The 22,642-nt window shown below is 43.9% G+C and overlaps 1 protein-coding gene across 1 annotated transcript; it reads left to right on the top strand.

Annotated features, from left to right (window-relative positions):
• Nucleotides 1–12,040: 12,040 nt before the first annotated feature.
• LOC120667833 (S-type anion channel SLAH2-like) lies at nucleotides 12,041–19,586 on the top strand. Its single transcript, XM_039947829.1, has 3 exons — nucleotides 12,041–12,626; nucleotides 18,345–18,388; nucleotides 18,486–19,586. The coding sequence occupies exons 1-3, from the start codon at nucleotides 12,041–12,043 to the stop codon at nucleotides 19,584–19,586; spliced, it is 1,731 nt and encodes a 576-aa protein (XP_039803763.1).
• The last annotated feature ends 3,056 nt before the right edge of the window (nucleotides 19,587–22,642 follow it).

The following is a 22,642-nucleotide window of genomic DNA, read 5'->3' as shown; positions in this document are numbered from 1 at the left end:
ATATATGTTTCAATTGTGTTTTCTGTGCAAACTATAATATAAATGCATAAAAAATTTAAATCTCAGTTATTTCATACATGTTAATTAAGCAGTTAATTAAATAGATTTTCTGTTTTTTTTTGTGTTTTATCATATATGTGCATGCACTTAATTAAATAGATTTTCTATTTTAATTATCTTTATCACATTGAGTATGCACTTAATTAATTTATCATATTGAGTCTAAATTTTTTTATATCTGTTTCAATTGTGTTTTCTGTGCAAACTATTATATAAATGCATAAAAATTAAAATATAAGTTATTTCATACACCATATATTACATCAATCACTTGGTTACATGAACATGAAAATATAACATAATGATTACACATCATTGTTTAATGGAACGTTGACAACCTTTCTTTTTACGAATGTCCCTTGATCGTGATCGAGGCATACGTAAGGAGCGTCCTCTTTGGACAACAGGATGCTAGGGTCAACATCGACAGAGAATGGAGGATGGTCGTAAAACTGATCAAAGTCTTCTGACTTGTCCGAAATGTCTTCAACTCCAACGATTTTTCTTTTTCCTGGAAGAACTATGTGGCGTTTTGGCTCGTCGTCGGACTTGCCTTGATTTTTCTTAGGTTTGCTTGCCATGTCCTTCACATAGAAAACCTGCATCACATCCTTGGCGAGGACGAATGGTTCGTCTTTATATTCAATCTTTTTGTAGTCCACTATTGTCATTCCATACCGGTCTATCGTTACACCGCCACCTGCTCGGTTCATCCATTGGCATCGAAACAAAGGAATCTTCAAGGGGTCATAGTCAAGCTCCCATATTTCCTCTATGACACCAAATTAGCTGTCCTTATTTCCATCATGGCCTATTGCATCAATACGCACACCACTATTTTGGTTCGTGCTCTTTTCATCTTGGGCTCTTGTGTAAAATGTATATCCATTGATCTCGTATCCTTGGTATTGCATGATTGTGGCCGATGGTCCCCTAGCAAGCCATTGTAGTTGTACATCAATCGTGCTATCACCTATGAGTTTTCTTCTCAACCAAACCGCAAAACTATCTATGTGATGATGTGTAATCCATGCCTCAGACTTCCCTATGTTTTCATATCGGACAATATTGATGTGCTCATCCATATATTGGGCCACGAGGGATGAATTCTGTAGAACGGTGAAATTTGCTTTGCGGATTTCACTTTCAGGAATGTGCATATTAGATTTCTTATCTAGTGTGCCCTTTCCTTCCAATCGCCCATCATAGCGTGACATGGGGACCCCAATCAGACTAAGTTCATCAATGAAATCAACACAAAACTCAATGACATCCTCTGTTCCATAGCCCTTGGCGATACATCCTTCTGGCCGAGAACGATTCCGAACATACTTCTTTAAGACTGCCATGTATCTCTCGAAAGGGAACATATTGTATAGGAATACAAGGCCTAAAATGTTTATCTCTTTCACAATATGAACCAGGAGGTGGGTCATAATATTAAAGAACGAAGGTGGAAAGACAATCTCAAAACTGACAAGACATTGGACCACATCATTCTGTAGCCTTGTGAGCTTATTTGGATCGATTGCCTTCTTCGAAATTTCATTAAGAAAGGCACATAGCTTCACCACTACTAATCTTATATTTTCTGGTAGAATACCCCTCAATGCGACTGGAAGCAATTGGGTCATCAAAACGTGGCAATCATGATACTTTAGGTTTGTGAACTTTTTCTCTTTCATATTAATTCTTCCCTGCATATTCGAGGAGTAACCGAACGGTACCTTCATACTGTTCAAGCAATCAAACATGATTTCCTTCTCCTCTTTGCTGAGAGTGTAGCTAGCAGGACGTAAGTAGTGTTGTCCATTTTCTCTCTTCTCAGGACGTAGGTCTTCTCATTGTTTTGTTTCTTTCAAATCACGTCTTGCTTCTAGTGTATCTTTTGACTGCCCATACGTACCTAGGAATCCTAGCAGGTTCACGCAAAGATTCTTCGTCAAGTGCATCACATCGATTGCGTTGCGGACCTCCAGGACATCCCAATATGGGAGCTCCCATAGTATGGACTTCTTCTTCCACATTGGGGCATGGCCGTTTTCATCATTCGGAACTTGTTTGCTTCCACGACCCTTTCCAAACACGACATGGACATCCTTCACCATCGAGAAAACACGCTTCCCGTTTCGGAATATAGGCTTAGCACGAGTTTCTGGTTCCCCTTTGAAATGTTTTCCTTTTCTTCTTAAGGGGTGGTTGAGGGGAAGGAATCGACGATGACCCATGTACACGACCTTCCTACAATTTTTTAGATACAAGCTGTCAGTTTATTCTAGACAATGAGTGCATGTCTGGTATCCCTTATTCGACTGTCCAGACAGATTGCTAAGTGCAGGCCAATCGTTGATGGTAACAAAAAGCAATGCTCGCAGGTCAAAATTCTCCTGTTTGTACTTGTCCCAAACACATACACCTTCCTCATTCCACAGCAGTAAAAGTTCATCAACCAACGGTCTTAGGTACACGTCAATATCATTGCCCGGTTGTTTTGGGCCTTGGATAAGCACCGGCATCATCATGTACTTCCGCTTCATGCATAGCCAAGAAGGAAGATTGAACATACAGAGGGTCACAGGCCATGTACTGTGACTGCTACCCCACTCGCCGAATGGATTCATTCCGTCCGTACTTAAACTCAACATTATTTTACTTGGGTCATTATCAAAATCTGGGATATCTCTATCCACGTTTCTCCACTGGGGCCCATCCGCAGGGTGTCTCAACATCTGATCTTGCTTACGCTCTTCTTTGTGCCACCGCATCAATTTAGCATTGGATTTATTTCTAAAAAAGCGCTTCAATCAGGTGGTTGGTATTCTGCTGCATTTTCTCCAGCCTCGTCCATTTCTTCAGCATCGTCCATGGGTTCATCTTCAAAGGCTCCCGCTTCATATAGATGAGCCCAGTCTGAAATATTATGATCATCTTCTTCTTCACCATCTTGCATCACAACTCCAGGTTCACCGTGCTTGGTCCAAAGAGTATAGTTATCCATGAAACCCTTTTCATAAATGTGGGTGTGTAGAGCGCTCCTCTTAGAGTATTTCTTTTTATTTTGGCAAATGCGGCACGGACAACTCATAAAACCTTTCGATGACTTGTGGGCCTCCACCGCATCGAGAAAAGACTTTAGACCATTAATCCACGCCATGGTGCACCGGTCGCCGTACATCCATTATCGGTCCATCGATCTACAATTTTTAATTAAGTAACAACATTATTTTACTTGTATTCATATCATTTAAATTGGCACATAACATAATGAAATACAAAAGCCATTTTTGCGAATTTAACATTGAAATACAAAATTAATAGAAGTCCAAATTAATAGATACATTACACTACATGCTTAAATTATAGAACATGATAAATAGAAGTCCAAATTAATATATACATTACACTACATGCTTGCTACCTAATACAAACTACTCATCATGAGATCTTTGGACCAATGACGCGTGAACTGCCTCGCGAAGTCTTGACACGGAATGGTCATATTCCGCCAGCCCCAACTCTTCACGTCTTACATTATATAGAGCCATCAACTCACGATCATCATCAGTACCATGCAACTCGACATTAAATTCACGACAAAATTTACGGCTTTCTTTGCCAAGGGAGAATATATAAAAAGCTTTCTGAATCAAACGACGAATACGACCGCTAACAAGACCAACACGCTCTGCAGGGTGGAACTCAAGCGAATGACCGGTGTGCTCCAATTGATTGCGTACCGCCGCCTGAGCCGCAGCTCGACGCTCAAATGCATCATGTTGCAAAGGCATTTCTAATAAGTAATATTAATAACATGTCAATTATATGTCTATTTAAGAAACAAAACTAAATTCAGTAAACTAATCAAATAAATATAAAAATCTGAACAAATTATTAGAATTAAAATGAAAACATAAATTGTAAACCATAATTATTTTGACACTCTTCAGTTCAATGCGAACACGTCGTTCCACGCCATAAGGGATGCGCAATCAATGTTCGCGGCTTTGTTTCAGGCTCACTTTCTCTAAAACCATCGAGAAGAAAAAATGTTTGTTTTGAAACATATCTATGTCGTTAACTTTGATCCTGCGGTGATGACACTGACATTCGGGGCTAGTATTGACATCCACGACACAGTGCGGTACAATAGGACCCGATGAAGGATTTCATTATTGGGACCAAGACCGTACTCCTTCATCGCGTCCTCATATATACCGCACCACATCGTGGATATCGATGCTAGCCTGAAATAGCAGAGTTTTCATCGAAGGATCAAGGTTAATGACATATTCATGATCCGAAACATACATTTTTTAAACTTATCGATGTTTTCAATATGAGCCCCAATAAATACATCATTAGAGTGACAAAATAATGCAACTAAATGCATAAAAAATACCAAACTAATTAACCATGCCACTTGAAAAAAATTGAAAAAATATAAACAAATTATTAGAATTAAAATGAAAACATAAATTATAAACTATAATTATTTTGACACTCTTCAGTTCAACACGAACACGTCGTTCCACGCCATAAGGGATGCGCAATCAATGTTCGCGGCTTTGTTTCAGGCTCACTTTCTCTGTTTCAGGCTCACTTTCTCTAAAACCATCGAGAAGAAAAAATATTTGGTTCGAAACATATCTATGTCATCAACCTTGACCCTACAGTGATAACACTGACATTCGGGGCTACTATTGACATCCACGACACAGTGCGGTACAATAGGACCAGATGAAGGAGTACGGACTTGGTCCGGATAATTTCATTCTTAACTGGCTCAAAAGGTGTGGATTTCATAATTGAGACCAAGACCGTACTCCTTCATCGCGTCCTCATATATACCGCACCGTATCGTGTATATCGATGCTAGCCCCGAATAGCAGTGTTTTCACTGCAGGATCAAGGTTAATGACATATTCATGATCCGAAACATATATTTTTTAAACTTCTCGATGGTTTCCATATGAGCCCGAATAAATACATCATTAGAGTGCCAAAATAATGCAACTAAATACATAACAAATACCAAACTAATTAACCATGCCACTTGAAAAAATTAAAAAAATCCCTATAAATTATCCACATTGAAACTATCCAATACACCTTCTCCAAATTCAAGTAATGGATTCTATACATCTCAAATCCATGCATAAATCAAAAAAATCGTGCTCATTCTATATATTTCTAAAAATCACAAATATTTCAAACTACAGAGCATGAAACAAATAATAAATACCATCAAACAATCACGATGATGACTCCTAATTATTTTGACACCCTTCAGTTCCAGGAGAACACTCTTTTCAATATCCAGAAACCATCTAGAAGAAAAAAAACTTTATTTCGGAAAATGTATATGTCGGTAACCTCGACCCTGCGGTGATGACAATGCCTTTCGGGGGGACACAGTGCGGTACAAGGATGTCAACAATCGGCCAGTCGCAGCACCAATATTTCCGATTAATAGGAACACAGCACTAGGCACAGGCAGCGAGCTCGTTGATATGCTCTCAGTGCAACAACGGCCACGCTGACTGCGTCAAATGCTGTCTTCGTATCAATCGAAAGTGTTGGTGATGCGACCAACCGATTCGCGACGTCCATATAGCGCATAGTGTTTCCCCGAAAGGTAGTGTCATCACTATTGGATGGAGATTAACGACATATACTTGTTTCGAAATAAAGATTTTTTTAGCTTATAGATAGTTTCAATGTGAGCCTGAATAAATACATCACTAGAATATCAAAATAATCAATTCATAATAAAAAAATCTATTATAATTCTTTCATTAGTTCATTATAAAAAAATAACTATCCACATTATGGTTATATCTACTACAATCACATGTTTTGTCTACACTCATTCTAAAAATTTCTACTATCCACATGCTCATCTGAATCTAAAAATAAAAAATGTGCTACGGTCATTTGTAATATATAGAAAATGATTGAAAAATATGTCTATAAATTTTTCATATTCAACCTAGCCAATAAACCTACTCCCACATTCAAGTCATCGGTTTCTATATCTCAAATCATTGCATAAATCAAAGAAATCATACTCATCCTCACTATTTCTAAAAGTCACAAATTACTCTAACTATAGAGCATAAAACGAAGAATAAAGACTATCAATGAAGAGAGGATGAAGTTGCAAACATTTGGCGTACTTGGATAACTAGAACACTCACTAAAACTAAAACAAATGGCGGCAACTCTCTAAGGGAAGAACAACCCCGAGCTCGAGCTTCTCTGGTGAAATGGCACTGGCTCGGGCTCGGGGAGGAAGAAGGGTGCCAATTTATAGTGGGCGCATTAGTACCGGCTGGTGGCTCCAGCCGGTACTAACGCGCCACATTTAGTACCGGCTGGAGCCACCAGCCGGTACTAAATTTCCTCGCGGCAGTTTAATACCGGCTGGTGGTTTCAGCCGGTACTAAACTGTCACTAGCTGTCGGTGGCGGACTTTAGTACCGGCTGGAGCCACCAGCCGGTACTAATAGGCTCCCAGGGCCACTGTTCCTTTGGCCCGGTACTAAATTTACACGTTAGTACCGGGCAAAGCCATGACCGGTACTAACGGCCGCGGACGAATGTGCGTTTTTCCAGTAGTAGTTTTTAACTACATTGAATGCTCCATGCATGTGTCCAAAGAGGAGACAAAAATTTTTGGTAACTACATTTGCATGCGCCATTATGGACCATTGCTTTGTGTTGCGGCAAAATTCGGTGTGACGATCTTGCGGAGCATGACACGCTAAGGCTTAGGAGCTCTGTTTTATCTTCATTGCACGTTCTGCTCTTTAGATTCGCGGCGTGCCAGTCAATTTGACTTGTAAGAAACAGACAATAAATTTAATTACTAAATAATAAGGAATCTATCGGCTGAAATAAGGTATCGGCGCGGCCATGTAGTCCGATACTCTGAGAGGATCATCAACTATCGAGCCGAATCTTATATGACAGCTAGAATTAAGAACAATTATAAGTAAACGCATCTAGCTAGCTAAACTCAATTTACTATCATCATTAGTCAGATCGGACCTAACTGAGACAGCGCTATCTGCAAGGGTGATAAATTAAATGAAACTTGTAGATGAATCTAATTATAAAAGAACTTGTTCTTGACCTGTAACTGTGATCAGATAAAACAGCCGATTTAAAACTCGAGCCATGGTATATCGAATCATGCCGATGAATCCAACTTGATCATTTCACCCAAAGATCGGACTTAAATGAGAGAGTATGATGCGACAAGATTAAGTTATATGAATCGACAGATAAAGATTTACTATGATAAGGTATAAAATTTGATCAATAAATATAAAACGAAGATCACTAAGTTTATCGGCTATAACGGATCTGCAAGACAAAGGATTAGAAAGTAGCCAATAGATCCCTGATCAATGTTGGATAAATTGTGAAATCTAATGAAAACTCATAAAAGATCTGTCGGTGTCCGGACCTCGCGGTCTAGCACCAACTAGTGATGATACTGCGTGTCCCAGTCTCTAGATGGTTGATGCAAGAGGTAACACAACGACACGAGGTTTATCCTGGTTCCGGCCAACGGAGCCGTACGTCCAGCAGAGTGTGCGAGCACTGTATTATCTTCCACCGGGGTGCCTGTAGTAGGGGTACAAGCAGGGCGAAAGAGGGAGAGAAGCTCCCAAGTCTCTGCGTATGCTAAGGATGATTGAGGCGAGTGCCAATATCGGGCTCAAGTGAGCGTGTGTGAGTGAGCTGAGTTCTCATGTGTTCTGCAAATGTCTTGGGAAGGAGCCCACCTCCCCCTTCTATAGGCTCAAGGAGGGGCGGGGTACATACATGGAAACTCTCTGTTTGTGTCATCTTCTCCCCGAATCGGGGGAGAACAGTGGGTGGTTGCTGTTGCCGAGCACTGTGGGGGCATGGCTTCGGGCGTCGCCATCGTCCTGGGGAGCTTTTGGCCATGCGTGGGATGTGCGGGCATCCTATGGCACCAGTGGGCGGCGTGGTGGTTGCTGTAGGGCGTACTGTCCTCTGCGCCTGACCGGGCGGAGTTCCGAGGGTGCAGCAGATGGCGGTCTTGCTCCGGTCAAGGTCCGTACAGTATCTGAGGGTGTCCCCATGCTCGCCAAGGGTTCTGCAGAAGAGGAAGTACGAGGAGTTGGCAGCACAGTGGCGGGAGCAGTGTCAGACATGTCCGCACAGCGCGCCGCAGGTCCGCACAGCGCCGGGAATGGTGGCACAGTGACCGGAGTTGGCGGACGGGACTCCGGTCATGTCCGCTGTGCGACGTGCTGCTGACACCGTCTGACTCCCGCGCCCTGTGGTGGAGTGGTTGGCATTAAATGCGCCTGTCCATTGAGTGGGTGGGTTGCACTCCCCGTCTGTCGAGGATTAGCCTCGACCGAGGCAGAGTTTCCCTCCAGACCGAGGCCCCGCGGGGGCTCGGTCGAGGGGGCCTCGAACGAGGGGAGCCCGTTGGCTTTCCGAGGGTAGGTCTCCTACCCTCGGACGAGCCGGAGATGTTGCGCGCTGTCCGAGGCCTCGGCGGGGAGGCCTCGGACGGGCAGTACTCTGGTGTTGGACCGTGGGCTGAGTGTTATTGGGCCTTTTTGGATCTTGGAGAGGATTTGGGCGTCGAGTAGTCATTCTTCCCCGAGTAGTCCTTCTTCCCCTTCGGGCCTTGGCTTTAGAATCCGACGAGGCGGTTGCTTTGGGCCCGATTGCTTAATTGCGTTTTGCGCTTTTGAGGGCGTTTTAGTCCCTAGGTTAGGGTGCCCCCTATTATGGTACCCGACAAGATCGGACCTAACCGAGATAGTCCTATGAGTAATTATGAGAATTTAATAATCGGTAGATAAACTAAATAAAATTACAGCGATGCACCGGTAAGTAAAGCTTAGTCGGCCCGATAAAGACGAAACTTACTAGCAAACCGGAGGCCGAACCTAACCGATGCATCCTTGTTCATCAAAGAATAAACCGAATTCTACTCTACTTCTACTGTTAGGGTTTGGCACGAAGCTGAAAAGAAGTTGTATTGATGTGTGATATGTTTCTTTACAAAACTTGAAGATCTGCTATTTATAACCTGATATCTAGACTCCTAAACCTGACAAGACAGAAAAACTTGATCTGAAAGAAAATGATAACCACTACTATTTTTACAAGATAACTTCTAAAACATCTGGAGTCCTAGATCTTCCGATGACATTATTCCCCATCCAAACTGTGGCGTGTCGCTGGGCTGCCTTTGACCGACTCCAGACCAGGCTTTGACTGCGCTAGCTCCAACTTTAAGTAGGCCTCAAGAACCTTGAACCGAACGGGCCATCGGCCTTCCTAAAAATTTTCCCATCAGCTCATTTTACTTGCAAAATTTTGGTATCAACACATTGATGAAAAGTTCAGGTCCCAAAAGATTGGAAAAGTTCCATTACAACTTCGCTAGTAAAGCATTAATAAGAGCACGGACGCTACTTATTTAAAATTGACCTTCACTGCATTCGACACAAATAGATTAGATAACGAATTTTCACGCTTTCTGCATGATGATGACTTCATATTAATTCTTCCCTGATGATTTAGAGGAGATCAAGCCACTGAAAATGAAGGTAGTTAAGCTGACGAGAGCAAGATATATATGACTAGACTTGGCAAGCGACCTGTAATTTAAGAAATTTATTATAGTTTCATGTTTCAAATTTGTTTTAGAATTAATTGTTTCTCAGAATGCTAATGAAGCCAAGCAAAGTCTAAAACCTGTCGATCACAAGAAATCCTGTGTTGATCCACATAAAAATAAATTAAAAGGAATCACGAATTAGATGCTCCTTTTTGATCCTCCACATTAGATCTTCACGAAACGTGATAGAAAAAAAGAACTTAGAATTCTCACAAAAACAGTAATCTGGCCACCAGTTCCATAAAATTTAATCTTGATTCATAATAATAGCCATTAGATTTATTATATATTGTATAAAAAATTGTACATCTATGTTATTATGCCCTAAAATAACCCTCCAAAATTAATTTAAAGTAAATAAACCCCCCACCCCCTAACTAATATAAAGATGATATTATTAATATAAAGATGGTAACTCAAAGCATACATGCATATGCATGTCACTATACAAACCATGTATACATACATGTAGAAAAAATATCTAGTTCCATGCTCAGCACCTGGTTCAAACTAAGGTTTCGACTAAACATACAGTAAGTACATGCATGGAGGTGCAATGCAAAACAAAAAGGAATAAAGATGAAACAACATGTACAGTATCCCTTCCAAATTATAGACCGGTTTGGCTTTTTTTTTTAACATACATAGTTTTTTCTCCACACCTAGACATAGTGTATGTTAAAAATTCACTAGTAGAAATAGGGCTATAGGTCCACTCTTTTGGGTGTGAACAGAATGGTATGAGGCCATTCATACCACCCGGTACTAAAAGCTTGACATTAGTACTGGGTGGTGTTTCCTCCCGCTACTAATGGTTCCACCCACATTGGTACCGGCTGAAAACATCATCTGGTGCCACTATCTATCCTTTGGTACCGGGTGGGTCCTAAAAGATTATTCATAGGTTACTTTAAAAGGAAAATTTCTCTCTTCCCGTTATAAGTGTTGTATAGGTGACATGGTAAAGAATGTATGCGTGAGACAAGAAGTCCCCAGTTCGATTCACGGTCGCCACACTCATGTATATTCGTGCGAAAAATCGCATGTGACTTGTGAAAAACTCTAGGTTTGATATATTTATTTAAGAAAAAATGCTTTGGTACTAGGTGGAACCTTCAACCAATACTAAAGAGGGACTTTGTACCAGGTGTTTTAGCCGGTGATGAAGACTGAGATTTTCAGTCTAGGCTTCCCAGTATCTATTGGAAAACTGGTACCAATGGCCCATTCCATCCAGTGGGGCGAAGGTACATACAAATTAGGTGGTGCCCATGCACCCACAAAAATTTGCAAAAACAATGATTAGATCAAATTTTTCATCATATATGCACTTCCACATCTCAACTTCTTGCACCCACAAGGCCCCTTCAATTTCCTCTAACTTCCCCCACTGCCGGTGGCTATAACCTTTTCTCTAGTAGTGATTATAGCCCGTGCAATAGCACAGTTGGACTAATATTGTCAAATGGAGTAACAATGCCCACCACACTAATAACTTGCTTGCCCAGTAAAATTAAACCTAGATTAAACACTTTTAACGTGGTACTGTAAATGTTAAACCCATACTCTCTTCATCCAAAAAACAAGTCACTCTTTCAAGATTTATTCTAAAAATAAGTCATCTTACTCTATTTTGAAAGTGCATGTGCATGTAAGAATCAATTAGTGCTAAATATGAGTAAATATAGTTATTTTATTTTTTTGTTAATTTGTCCTAAAATTTATACGATGATTTTTTTCTTGGGACAGGGGGATTACGTGGCTAGCTTGCTTAGTTGTTTGAAGCAGGGTTAACCATTTCGTTTTCGTTGCAAATCCCGGTGTTTAGCGGAAATGAAATTTCGGTAAATTTCGGCGAATTTCGGTGAATTTTGGCCGAATTTTTTTGAATTTTGAATTTTCAAACGAAATTTTTCGAAAAATACCGAAATTTTTTTTCCCGGTAACTACCGAAAACGAAATTTTTCGCCGAATTTCGGCGAAATTTCGCCGAAATTTCAAACCCTGGTTTGAAGCATCCGCGTGATGTCCCTTGTCCCCACAGACTATGGCGGCCCCCCGCTTCCAACCGGCTTCTGAATCAAAAAGTGTCCCCACAGACCATAAATCCGACATGCAGGAAAGCAGCAGAGAGGCAACTAAGCCCTGAGCCGTGGGTTGCTCACTGCTGCTCGGCCAGTTCTCTACTGCTAGCTGAGGCATGGAGGCAAACAGCAGCAAGTCCACCCCAAACCACCAGTCCATCCCCCGGTGAGCCTCTTGGCACCCTGGTCCACACGCTGCCTCGCCGCCGTCCCGCCCATGGACGATGAAGAAGGTGGACATGGACATGATGGTTTTCTATGCGTCTATGCGATACAGGTCCCGCCGCCGAGGCGCAGCGAGGTGGTTCTCCCGCCGCTAGAGACGCAGCTCCATCCTCCGGAAGGCTTCCCCGCCGTGCAGCCCGTATCCATCAGCCTGCCGGCGTCGCCCGGCAGCTTCGGCGTCCCCACGCCCAGCACCGCAACGGCCGACTCCGCCGACCTCCGGCGGCAGGCCATGGCGAACGCCGCGCGCGGCCCGCACCGCCTCGCCGCGCAGGACAAGGGGAGCAACAGCGTCCGGTTCACGCAGCCGGACAGGGATGCCATGATGTGCCGGTCGCAGCCGATCCCCGGCCCGCCGCTCGCGCGGCTCGCGAGCAGGGCCGGTAGCAGGGCCGCGGCGGCGACGAACTGGGACAGGCGATACGACTCGTTCAAGACGTGGTCAGGGAAGCTGGAGCGGCAGATCGCCCACCTCGCCGGCGGGCCGGACGACTTCGACGACGAGTGCGGTGCAGACGTCGGCGACGTCGTCGGCAGCCACCGCACCTCCGCCGCCACGTCCGTCCCCGAGGTCGATCGCTCGATTTGGCGTGGCGGGCAAAAACATATCTGTGCTGGCGGGTGGGACGGCCGCCAGCATTCTTGTGCCAGCACAAATGGCCATTTGTGTTGGCGGACGGGTCACCCGCCAGCACAAATTGTATTTTTACTGGCGGGCTCCTTAAGTCGCGACTTAAGGAGCCCGCCAGTACAAATTGGGATCTGTGCTCGCGGCTGTCTTAATGAACCGCCAGGACAAACTGATTCTGTGCTGGCGGATGGCTTAACTAACCCGCCAACACAAAGATTTTTCCTGTGCTATAATTTTATTTTCTATCAATTTAAATTTAAATTTATTTCCCATTAATTGAAAGTTAATATTTCTTGCAAGATATCACTGTATGTTGCATCAATACTTTAACATGGTGCATCAATTAAAATGACTAATGTTTCCAAGCAACTAATATTTAGTAACAAGAGCAACCATCATGTTTACAATAATATTAATATTTACACCAATTGTTCAAAGAAAAACAACCATTAATTGTCCTTTGTCCAGTTGCTAAGGTTGTTGTTCTCATCCAAAGCCAGCACCCCACCGTGGTCAAAGTATTCGCCCGCCACATGACAAATCTCGCGTTGGATGAACCTTGCAATGTCAGCGATAATGTTGTTGATCTTTGTGTTGCCCAGTCTATTGTTGGCCACAGGTATTTCCGGCATCTGAAAAAAAGTAAGATGTCGTATGTTCAAGTGTCATGTTAAATCATGTTATTAGTATATAGCAGAATATATATGACTTACGTCTTCAGGGTTTGTTCGGTACCTCCCACTGTTTCTAAGGAACTCGCACGCACCGAGCCAGGAGGTTGCTTGTGGTACTTCATAAAAAAATTATATATTAGGAGTGCGTACTTACATAACCAATAAAGTTTAAGTGCTATGTTCTTACATGGAAATGATATCGAATGTTCATAACTTCCGTCCTGTCCGGTGGATGTGGCCCGCGTTTCATGACGTAGAGGTGGTACGTGCTGTAAGGTTAGAATGACATATAGTAATAATTAATAAGGTAATAATTTAGGAATGTATAAATTATTGACAAACTAAATATGCATGGAATTGGAATGTCAAGAAATATCTTACTTTTGTAAAATGCCTATGAACTCCCTGTATCGTTTTCGGTCATAGTCGGCTGAGTCTAGGACCACTGCTCTTCCGATCTTGGGCATAATCATTATAGCAATCCAATGGTTGCTGCATAATAACATCATTTATTAAATGCTACATTAACATTAATTACCACATAATATATGGCAATTAAAGCAAACTTACTCAGATCCATATGGAGCCATGAGCCAATCCTTATCAACCCTCTTCAGCATCACTTTTGCAATGTAGGCGGATACCTTGTGCCTTTCTTTTTTGTGCGCCTCTTCTTTGATGTCATCTTTTGCCTTTTTGGTCTTCACAGCTTTTAGTTGTTCTTGTACCTTTTCGGTCAATTTGTAGCTGTGCTCGTTCTGGTGAATTCGCGCCGGGTCAAGGTACGCGACCTTGTGCCTTTGTTGTGTCTTAACTTCCTCCTGCCATTGCATCCTACAAAGATAGACATCAGACGTACATGTCAGGCAGCATGCATTAATCTAAATTCACACACACACACACACACAAAGATAGATGTCACACTTACTGGCAAAACACAATAATGAGATTGACATCCATATGTCGCCGACGGTAAAGTCTATGTAAGTCCTCAAAATCAATGACTATTTGATGCGGGACTGGATTGTTGAAAGCAGAAGGTGGGATCATCGCGGTGATTTCCTTGATCCCATGTTTCATCGCCTTCATGATCCAGGCATGAAACTTTTTCAATTCCCATGGGCTCAACTTTAAATCCAAGTGAGGCAAGAATGGCTTGCAATGCTCATAATTTTCCGGGGTTATTTCAACTTCATATGAGAAAAGATCCCTAACATCAAAATCCTTTTCTAGAGGCTCCTTCTCCTTATTTTTGGAAGATGAAGGCATCTTATTCGTTGCTCATAGAAACTTATCAACATCTGCAGATGGTGCCTTTCCATATGTAGTGATCATACGAGGTATTTCCGGCATCTTTGGTGGGGCTTGCGGTGATGGCATTTTTGTGATCTTGGCTGCTGACTTCAGTGATGGTAAGACGGGGTGCTGGGTCTTAATGTTAGCTTCTACTGGTGTCGGATCATGACGTGGAAAATCATCTACTCTGTCATTGTCTACAAGTGTTGTTTTCTTCCGGGACAGGGGATGCGTGCTCTATATTCGCCTCTGGTAGGGGTTGTAGTTCTTGGCTCGGACAACCTTGCAAAATGATATCTCGTCAATGCCACTAAACGTATTGATTGATCGCATCTCCAAGAACCTCAATCCCGTCATCAGTAGTGATGTCTAACTCACATGTAGAGTCCATCACCTTAACGACTTGTACCCAGGCGTATTCTGGAGCAGGTGGCCTTGGAAACACGTGACCCGTTACCACCATGGCAGTTGCGACTTCTCAGAACTTATTTAGTTTCCTTCCATATGGCACAACCAACGTGCAAGGTGTATCCACTTGTATATCATCAACCGGATACTTATGTTGTGTCGTGGACCCGACACTGCTGGGAACAATCAATCTAGATTGGGCAACTATCACCTCTTGGTTAGCTTGTGCCATATTTGGCACTAAGGTCCCTTGCTGGCTGGCCAATAATTGAGAGAACTCTTCTTTTGCAATTGCTCTCATCTTTTCTTCAAGGTCTTTCTTGTAACGGTCACGCTTCCTATAGCCGGGGTCATTGGGAAATGCTTGTTTCCAGGGCAACGATGATGAAACTCCTCGAACATGTCCAGAGTGCTCTGCAGTGCCAATCGCAGCGGTTAGTTGATCTTTCTCCCTGTCAGGATGGAAAAGACCTTGTTTTTCCGCATCAACAATCTGCGCCAATCTTTCATAAATTTCCGCAGTGGTCGGGTTCTCAAATACAACCTTGCCCTCTCTGTACCTTGGTCGTCGAGCTAGGCACCAGTGCTTACCACATTTAGAAATGCCTTCAAACGTATCTGGTAAACCTACTTTCCTTCATTCTTCTTCCTCTCTCCTCTAGTGAGGGATCTTGCCATCGTAGCCACCAGCACCCAAGTGATGGGGATTCTCGGCGGCCTTTTGAGCCTTCTCGATCATCTTTTCACTCAAAGCTTTTGCCTCTGGCGTTTCCTTCATCAGTTTGAACTCTTCCCACATTGCATCAGGAATCTTCCCGAATTTGATTTTAGGACTCAACCCTTTATTGGCATAATCTTTATGGAGAGTATGCCAGAAGTTCCTGAAAGCTGTCCCTAGGGTGATCATCGCAAATTTCTTTGCATCTTCCTTTGGTTTACCTTCTGGGAACCTAAAGCATGCTTGCAGTGCAACCCACATAGACTCCTTAATCGAATCAGGCACCTTCTTCTAATCATTAGTGGTGATCCAGGTCTGTAGTTGGTCCCTGGCAATGGCTCCACACACATTCTGAAATCTAGCCCATATCCCTTCTGGTAATATGGGCTTGCCTCTAGGACTAACCTCTTCCACTACAAGACACACTGTAGGAATTTGGTTCACGCTTCGCTGCCCACGTTTACGCTTTGTCTTACTAGTTGAAGTTGTAGTACTCGAAGGTTGTGGGGCAGAGACAATGACGTCCTCTACAACTTGGCTAATAACTCTGCGTTGTCGCCGTGGGGATTGCGTTGGAGATTCGACGTCTTGCTGTAGATCAAATAATATATGCATTTGTTATCTTCATATATGATCAAATGATGCATATAACAAACAAATTACAAAACTAGTCTTACTTCCGCGGAAGGATCATATTCAGGGTCTTCTTCCTCTAGGCGTCGACGATGCCTCGGTGGGCTTGGTTGATATTCATCTGGTGTTAAAAAACCACCAGAAGAGTATCCTTCATCGTCTGATGATTCTTCGGACTCTTGCATAAGGGCTTCATTTGTAGGCTGAATATTCAGAAATAATTAAGTAGCATCAACTCTAAAGGTAGCTGAATATTCAGAAATATAACTCCACATTGCTATTCAGAAATATATCTAGTTATCAGATTGGTAATCTGCAAAGCAATAAGAAAAAATTCCAGGAAACCTGAATTCGTAGTGCAGTAATCCTACTTACACATAACCAAACTCAAATCTGTGCAGCTATGAACATCTTAGCAATGGCCAGAAAATCAGGAGCCCTATTTCTTGAGTATATATGGGCTGCCCCTACTACTCAAAACTCTAGCAACAGCCCTTAAATATCAACCTCTACTTTCTTTGTGACAGATGTGACCCACACATTAGCAGCTTTTATTTTATTTTTCTATTTTCTCTTCTATATTCTCCCTTCCACGATTACTGCACACCAGCAAGGCTGTGTGATGGTGCAGTATTGGTCCTAATCGGGACTAATAAATCTAGATCTTTTTTCCCGGATTCGTAGTCCCGAATCCATAACTGGAGTTGGGGTTTTGAACATATCCCTAAACTTTGATCAATAATCCAAATGTTCTCACCGATCAGGGGCAGGGCTAGGTCTAAAGTGGCCCGATTCTCATGGGCAGTTAGACTGAGATCAATCCAACATATGGAAGCTGGGTCTTCTCGATCGTGTGACATACTATAAGGGTGGACAACTGGACATGTATGGCTAACTGACTAACCAAGGCTCTATATATGACCACGGTTTTGGCTGTCATTAATTTCGTAAGAGCTCTTGGTAAAGCATGAAACCTGTCAAATTATGTTAACATTTATAGACGAATTTCATGAGTTAACACTTGCACTCAATTCAATAGTTGTTTATTTGACATTTCATGGTGTACATAGCACCAACTCGATAGGTATTCCGCTAATTGTGACCATTCTTGCTTGTTGGAGTAACATGCAGTACTAGTTCATCAAAACAAAATATATGGAAGAAAACTATACAGTATACATTTTTGTTTTGCAGAAATGGGTCATCAGGAGCATGAAGATCTTGAGCGTATCTTGACTGAAAAGAATGCAAATGCAATCCCCCTATCATACAAACTTTTGGAATATATTACAAATAATTCCTCTGATGATAGAGAGATCGGACGTGGTGGGTTTGGAGTTGTCTACAAGGTAGGAATTTAATTTTTGGGTAGCCATTCTAAAATTATCATTTGGAGTTAGAGCCGGTGAAAACTCACTGCTAATGTAAATGCTACTAATATATGGTGGTGTTTGTTAAATAGGGAGTTCTTCGAAATGGGAGTGTAGCTGTGAAGAAACTTACCAGAACAGATGACACTTCTGATAAACAGTTCAAGGATGAGCTTTTTTGTTTGATAAGGGTTAAACACAAAAATATAGTGAGGTTAAACACAAAAATTTTGGAGCTGTACCCAATCTCCTCTCGGGCACAGTCCAAAGAGAGGGCGGTCTGGAAAAGACATAGTGCGCGATATTTTAGTGAGGCTTTGTGCTGGCGGGCCACAAAAGTGGCCGCCAGCACAGATGATATTTGTTCTGGTGGGCAACAAAACCGCCCGCCAGCACAAATGTGCCAGTCTTTACTGGCGGGCGATTAAGAGGCCCGCCAGAACAAATACCATATGTGCTGGCGGGCGCTAGTCAAGTAGGCCCTGGTGGATTTGTGCTGGCGGGTTCCAACTACGCCTGCCATCACGGTAAATAGGCCCTGTCAGCACAAATTGTTTCTGGCCTAGTGTTCTACGCCGCGCTGGAAGGCCCCGAGCTCGACCAACTCAAGGTTCGTGTGTGTCTCCAATGCATCTCGTGTCCATTCAGGTAGTCTTTGTGGCTGAGACGCGAAGCTTACTCGTGAGCTCCACTGTTAACCTGCTCAGGCGTCGGAGGACCTGGTGCTGCCGTCGGACACGACGTGGCCGTTCCTGCTCCGGTTCCCCATCTCGGCGTTCGGTATCCCCATGGGCGTGAGCAGCCAGGCGATCCTGTGGAAGGTGATCGCGCTGTCGGTGCCGACCACGTTCCTGCACGTGACCTCCAAGGTGAACCTCGTGCTCTGGTGCGTCTCGGCGGCGCTCATGCTCGCCGTCACGGCCACCTACGCCTGCAAGGTGGCGCTCTACTTCGAGGCGGTGCGCCGCGAGTACTACCACCCGATCCGGGTCAACTTCTTCTTCGCGCCGTGGGTCACCTGCCTCTACCTCGCCATCGGGGTGCCGCACGCCGTGGCGACGGCGACCAGGCTGCCGCACTGGCTCTGGTTCGTGCTCATGGCGCCGCTCCTCTGCCTGGCGCTCAAGATCTACGGCCAGTGGATGTCCGGCGGGCAGCGCCGGCTGTCCAAGGTGGCCAACCCGTCCAACCACCTCTCGCTGCTGGGCAAGTTCGTGGGCGCGCAGCTCGGCGCCACCATGGGGCTCCGGGAGGGGCCCCTCTTCTTCTTCGCCGTCGGGCTCGCGCACTACGCCGTGCTGTTCGTGACGCTGTACCAGCGGCTGCCGACGAACGAGACGCTGCCCAAGGAGCTCCACCAGGTGTTCTTCCTCTTCGTGGCGGCGCCCAGCGTGTCGTCGGTGGCGTGGTCCAAGATCACCGGCGAGTTCGGGCACGCCTCCAGGGTGGCCTTCTTCGTCGGCATGTTCCTGTACGCGTCGCTGGGCGTGCGGATCAACTTCTTCCGCGGGTTCAGATTCTCGCTCGCGTGGTGGGCGTACACGTCGCCGATGGCCAGCGCGGCGGCCGCGGCGATCCGGTACTCCACCGAGGTGGACAACGCCTTCACCAAGGCCCTGTGCGTGGCGCTGTCCGCGGTGGCCACGCTCACCGTGGCGGCGCTGCTCGTCACCACCGTGGTGCACGCCTTCGTGCTCCGGAACCTGTTCCCCAACGACATCTGCATCGCCATCACCGAGCGCAAGGTGAAGCCCATCATGGAGCTGCAGGAGAGCCACGGAAACGATATAGAGGCCACAGCAGCTTGAGCTCTGAAACACAACGAACGAAGCTGTCAATGGTGTACCTCCGACCGAGGTATCCTCTGCTTTTCTAGTGTTTGTGGCTGGGTCAATAAATATAATTAGCGCTGTTAGCGCCCAGAAGTGTAATGAGAAAGCTCCAATTTCAATTACAACATCCAAGGAGGTCCATGGTAATAACACAAAATTGAACAGTGCAATATAAAAAAACTGGCATGAAAAATCGCCCACTCAGGCATCCGGTTTAGGAGAAAAAAATATCCTAGAACAACATAATAATTTGTTTCACGCATCGTTTCAAAATAAAACATTATGTGGGCTCTCGAGCTTCAGCTTGTGTAGGAAACTACTCGAATCCCTTTGTGAAAAAAGGTAATAAAAAGTCCCAATTAGTGCGAGTATTTTACTGACGTGTGCGTCACTAAATTGATTGTCTCCTATATTGATTTCTTACGGTGTCATAAAAGATGTGGACAGCAAGAGTGAATATCCGACCATTGCTCTTTTTTTTTTTTTGAGGAAACAACCATTGCTCTATTTGGTCAATCAGAAACCAGAAATGTGATAGATGCCAACCATATTGACTGTTAGTACATGTAGAGTTCAAACTAAATTCAAGTAACATTATTGCATCGTATCACTTGTACTGTATCTTACAACAAAAAACTCAAATATACTAAGCCCCTATAATCGATAAAGTGCCATAATATTAATGTACAAGTGGAAAAATGAGCATTCGTTCAATATATTAGTACCGGATGCATTTTCATCTTGTACTAACATGACAAATTATCACCGGGTTGAAATTTCGGATCTTCGGAGCTCATTTAATATGGGTTGCTGTTTTGGCCTGGTACTGGACATGGCACGGCTATTTAGTACTAGTCAATGACGCCACCCGTACTAAAGGTTGCTATTTAGTACGGTCAGTGTCTTGATCCGGTACTAAATGATCCTCTACAGGTTACATCAAAAGAAAAGCATATCTGATTCCATCACATCTATAGTTGTAAGGAAGGTTCGCACGAGATTTTAGATTGTAAGTTGGAATCCCACGGACCGCGCACGCGCATATTATGCATGAAATTTGCGTGACTTGTGACTTGTTTGGTGCCGGTATTAAATGGTGTCTCGTTTAGTACCAAACATCCGGTACCGGTCGTGCGCCCGAACCTAAAGAGGGTTGCCGACCGGTCAATTCTCTAGCTGCGAGTGTTCTTACGCTTCACAAAAAATGCTATTTTATCTGACCTAAAGCAATGCTTGGAACCGGGATCAGTTTGCGAACCGGGATCACTACCATAACTCATTTTAATCCTAGTTTTTGAACAGGGATCGGGAGTCCAGTACTAAAGGTTCCGACCTTTTAGACCAGGGTCCCATAATTGGGATTAAAGAGCATGTGCAAGGCAAAAAAAAATTGAACATGACCTAGGACTCAAACCCAAGATATCTCGCCTCGCGCGTAGCTTCTTTATCCCCCCACCTATGCAACACATGTGACTTTAGATGTGATGCTTTCCTTTTAAATTAACCCGTGAAGGATCCTTTAATCCTCGTTGAAGCAACCAACCGGGATTAAAGACCATTTTATTCCAGTGTCGGTGTTTTTTACCACCGAGTAGTGATTCTCATGGATTGCGTGCTTCGTGCGGATATATGAAAAGAAGACACAAGAGTTTATATTGATTCAAGTGGGATGTCTCTAGGTCCAGTTCGCTGCTGCGCATGCTCGTGTATCTTATATCAGTTTGCAGTAGAGATACAAACGGTTGAGACAGGAACGGGTTTCCAAGTCTCTAGTGTGGAGTATTCATGTGAATTCTTGCTCTGTCCTCTACTGCTGCCGAGGGCCAAGTGCTCTGTCTGAGTGCGTGTGTGAGAAAGAGTGGAGTCGTCCCCCTCCAAGGGGCGGGCCCTTACCCTTTTATATAGAGAGAAACTCCGTGTCTTGTGCTCAGGGAAGTCTTCTCTTCTGTCGCTCGATTCGGGGGATCGCCTCCTCTGCTGGCGCCATGCCTCCTGGTCGTCGTGGGCCCCATCGGGCCTGTCTTTTTTTTTTGCGACTCCCCATCGGGCCTGTCGTCGCCGTCCTCCTCCTCCGCACCCGGGGCGCTCTCGTCGTGTAGTTTGCGGAGCGTGGGAGGTGGCAGTCTCATGTACGAATAGCTCACGCCCTATCCTACGGCCTACCTCCCTATAGGCGTAGCGGGTCATGCACTCTACAATTTGCTATGTCAGCAGACGTCATGTCGCCCACTGCCATCCGATCCCTTGCCTGTCAATGGCTGTGTTTAGATACGAAAAATTTACGAAAAGTGAAGCTGAAAAGTACTGTAGCACTTTTCATTTGTATATGATAAAAATTGTCATATCATGGACTAACTAGGCTCAAAAAATTCATCTTGCAACGTACATCCAAACTGTGCAATAAGTTGTTTTGTTTACCCGCATTTAGTATTTCATGCATACGTCATTTGCTATATTTAATATTTTAATGTGATTTCGATGTGACGGAAAGTTTGAAAACTTTGAGGAAACTAAACACAGCCAATGGATGTTATGTGCGTTGTAGGCCTTTGTCACAGGTGGGGCGCTCTGCTACAAAAGAGCATTAATGGTGAACTTTTGAAAACCCTTCCGAAGTGGGTATAATTTTTAACCACATCAATTAATATTTAATATTAATTATGGTGGTCATTTTTTATTAACGGAGACAGTTATTGAAACCGACTTGGTTAATCTATTAACAGAGATGGCCATTTTTAAAATGCCCACCTTGGTTAATAACTTAATATCAATTAACCGAGGCAGTTGTTCTAACACAAATGACTCGGTTAACCGATTAATCGAGTGGACAATTTATAGGGTCCGCTCAGAAAATTTCGAGGCCCAAATAAGATCCAAAAGTCCTAATAAGCCTCGGGCCGACAGTCGGCCTTAGGGGGCGGACTGTCCCGCTCGCTCGGACGTCCGAACTTACACCAAACTTCGGATGTTCGAACATGCGCCGAAGCACGTACGAGGTCACCCTGCCGGATCCCCCCATCGGTGACAGGTAT

This window comes from Panicum virgatum, chromosome 3N (assembly GCF_016808335.1).
Source record: "Panicum virgatum strain AP13 chromosome 3N, P.virgatum_v5, whole genome shotgun sequence".
In the NCBI taxonomy this organism is placed as follows: Eukaryota; Viridiplantae; Streptophyta; class Magnoliopsida; order Poales; family Poaceae; genus Panicum; species Panicum virgatum.
The sequence above is the reverse complement of the archived record's forward strand: the minus strand, read 5'-3'. Positions and strand labels throughout refer to the sequence as shown.